Source organism: Loxodonta africana, chromosome 7, assembly GCF_030014295.1.
Source record: "Loxodonta africana isolate mLoxAfr1 chromosome 7, mLoxAfr1.hap2, whole genome shotgun sequence".
Classification (NCBI taxonomy): Eukaryota; Metazoa; Chordata; class Mammalia; order Proboscidea; family Elephantidae; genus Loxodonta; species Loxodonta africana.
Genome location: NC_087348.1, coordinates 20,266,097 through 20,269,353, shown reverse-complemented (window position 1 = coordinate 20,269,353; position 3,257 = coordinate 20,266,097). Strand labels below are relative to the sequence as shown.

Genomic DNA, 3,257 nt, shown 5'->3' with positions numbered 1-3,257 from the left:
GTTGATGGCATGTTAGTGCCCTGAACAAGAGAGTTGTGTCACCCGTTCCGAGTTGTATGACCTATATGGAGCATTGTATTCTATTCTAAGCATTGGAATAAAGCAGAGAAGCTGAGAAACTAAAATGTGTCTAGAGGGGTAGAAGGCTGGTTTGAGCAGGTGTAAAACCCAAGAATGACCAGAAGGACTGAGAAGCTTCAGCCAATTGTCTAGTGGAAGACTGAGATACAGTGTGTGCCTAATACTGGAGGAGTTATTAGAGGCTGTTGAAGGGGATTAAGGAAGAAGAAAATGTGATGGGTGAACAGTTAGGCTGGCCACCCTATCTGTCTCTTTAATTCCCCTGAAGCAAATAATATAATGTAAACTGTGTATTATTGGTTCTGGAGGAGGACTCATTAAAGTTAAATAATGTATTTCAAATGAGAAAATAGAAGGAAAGGTAACTAGCTTAAGTATGGTGTTGGACTGCAATGTTCCCTGGGCTAATAGAATGTTTAAAAGTAAATGATTAGCAGTGTTTTGACCACTTTCTACATCAGTCCTCTCATTCTAAGTAAATGAGAATTCTCAGAGATCAAAGAGCAAGAGTTTCATCCATATTTAGTGCATTAAGCAGCTAAGGTTCAGAGAAATCAATTGACACGACCAAGTTTACTATTTAAAAAAAACCCAAACCTACTGCTGTTGAGTCGATTCCGACTCATAGCAACCCTGTAGGACAGAGTAGAACTGCCCCATAGAGTTTCTAAGGAGTGTCTGGTAGATTCGAACTGCCGACCTCTTGGTTAGCAGTCATAGCACTTAAACATTATGCCACCAGAGTTCCTGGTTACTTGTTTAGTAGGTAACAAAATGATACATAGAGGATATATAGGTAGGGAATTTGGGCTCTTTTTAATATTTCTTCCAACACTGTTTCCATGGGTGATACTTGAGTTCATTACCTTCTACTATCCTGTGTGTAGCCCATTAATGACCATTGACTATAACCTCAATGCTAGGCAAAGGAAGCCAAAAATGCATTATCCTGCCCTCACGTTAGGATCAATTTTGAATTTCATTTGTGGGATCAAAAGAATTATGAACACACATAACTCTTGGCTGCAATGTGAAAAAGAAAAGAGGACAGTCAATTTGGAGTTTAAGAGGCATGAGTTCAAAGCCCAGCAGTGTCAGTTGCTAGCTTTATGAACATTGATTGAGATCAGTTTTCCTGCTAATAACTCAAAATAATGATATTTAGCTTGCAGCCTTTTTAGAAGAATTAAGTAATGCAATAAAAGTACTAAAATTTTTTGAGCACTTACGTAGCTGCTTAATAAAACTCCGGTAAATGCTTTGCATTAATTATCTCATATTATCCTCACAACAACCTATAAGGTAGGTCTTTATTATTATTTTCATTTCATATGAAGATAAGTAACTTTCTCAGGGTCAGAGGAGGTGAACTCCAGAACAAATGGAATAAAAATGCATTTAGCCTCAGATTGTAATCATAAAATGCAGAGCATATGCCCAAATATGAGTGGCTTCTCAATAGATGTCATTTTCCTCTCCAGCTTTGCCTCACTCTCACTCTCCCACCTCACTCAGTCCAGTAGATTGTTGGTCTTAGATAAACTTCCCTGAACTGGTGTTACTAGCTAATAGGTGGTTCTTTTCTTCCATTCTAGAACCATCTCTGCCAATAATTAGTAATGGAACCTTGAGCAAGCCTGTTCTCTTTTCTAGTCTTTATGTTTCTCTTCTGTGTAAAAATGGATTTCCACAGAGCCTTAAAATGCTACAGTTTCAGATGTGCCATTTTGCACCAGTGTGTAGCTCACTTCTGTTTCATTGGCCACAGAGGGTAGACTAACTCACATCATTCCTAAGTCTTTCCCAGGTACTGGTATATTTTTGCTGTGTCCATTTGTGAAGTAGTATTTACCAAATGTGCTGTGAAATTTTTGCTTTCCTTCTAGTGGGAACCAGAACCAGTCAATGGCCAATGAAAACTACACGAGGGTCACAGAGTTCCTTTTCACAGGCTTGAATTATGACCCCCAGTTGCAGGTCTTCCTCTTCCTGCTCTTTCTGAGTTTCTACATCATCAGTGTCACTGGGAACTTGAGTATGATTGTTCTGATACGAATTGATTCCCACCTCCACACACCCATGTACTTTTTCCTCAGCCATCTCTCCTTTGTAGACATGTGCTTCTCCTCAGTAGTTAGCCCCAAGATGCTGACTGATTTTTTCATGAGAAGAAAAGCCATAACTTTCTTGGGCTGTGCATTGCAGCAGTGGTTTTTTGGACTCTTTGTGGCAGCTGAGTGCTTTCTCTTGGCATCCATGGCCTATGATCGTTATGTCGCCATCTGCAACCCATTATTATATGCAGTTGCCATGTCCCAGAGACTCTGTGTCCAGCTGGTGGTTGGTCCCTATGTTATTGGGTTCATGAACACTATGACTCATACAACAAATGCATTTCGTCTCCCTTTTTGTGGCCCCAATGTCATCAATCATTTCTTCTGTGATATGTTCCCCTTGCTGTCCCTTGTATGTGCTGACACCAAGCTCAATAAGTTGGTAGTTTTCATCCTGGCTGGAGTGGTGGGTGTCCTCAGTGGTTTGACTATACTGGTTTCCTACATTTATATCCTCACTGCCATCTTGAGGATCCGCTCTGTTGATGGGAGGCACAAAGCCTTCTCCACCTGCTCTTCTCACCTGACAGCTGTCTCCATCCTGTATGGTACTCTTTTCTTTATTTATGTTCGGCCTAGTGCAAGTTTCTCCCTGGATCTCAATAAAGTGGTGTCTGTGTTTTATACTGCAGTGATCCCCATGTTGAACCCATTTATCTATAGCTTAAGGAACAAGGAGGTTAAAGATGCCATCCATAGAACTACTGCTAAGAGGAAGTTTTGCAGGGCTTAAATTCCAATCTAGAAAAGAAATTGGCAGGAGAAAACTAAGAAAACAATTAGACTAATTGTATGGATTCCTAAGAGTCTAGACCACTTGCAAGTGTTTGGGAGTTGGTTGACATCCCTTTATTCATTATCCATCCAATTACTCATTCATTTAGTTGATCGATGTGGCTTCATTAAGTCTTATATGTGATCTTTTCTGTGTAACGTGCCAATATTCACACTTACAGTATTTTTTAATTTCTCCTCCCTCAGATACCTCATAGTTCAATTATTTTCTAAAAAGCTTTATTTTACTCTTTGATTTCTGTTTTTAATTTTTATTTTATTATTTTC

General features: G+C 39.5%; 1 protein-coding gene across 1 annotated transcript; it reads left to right on the top strand.

Moving 5' to 3' along the window:
- The first annotated feature begins 1,830 nt into the window (after positions 1–1,830).
- LOC135231791 (olfactory receptor 5G9-like) lies at positions 1,831–2,965 on the top strand. Its single transcript, XM_064288975.1, has one exon. It carries the CDS (start codon positions 1,987–1,989, stop codon positions 2,926–2,928), a length of 942 nt encoding a protein of 313 aa, XP_064145045.1. The 5' UTR covers positions 1,831–1,986; the 3' UTR covers positions 2,929–2,965.
- The last annotated feature ends 292 nt before the right edge of the window (positions 2,966–3,257 follow it).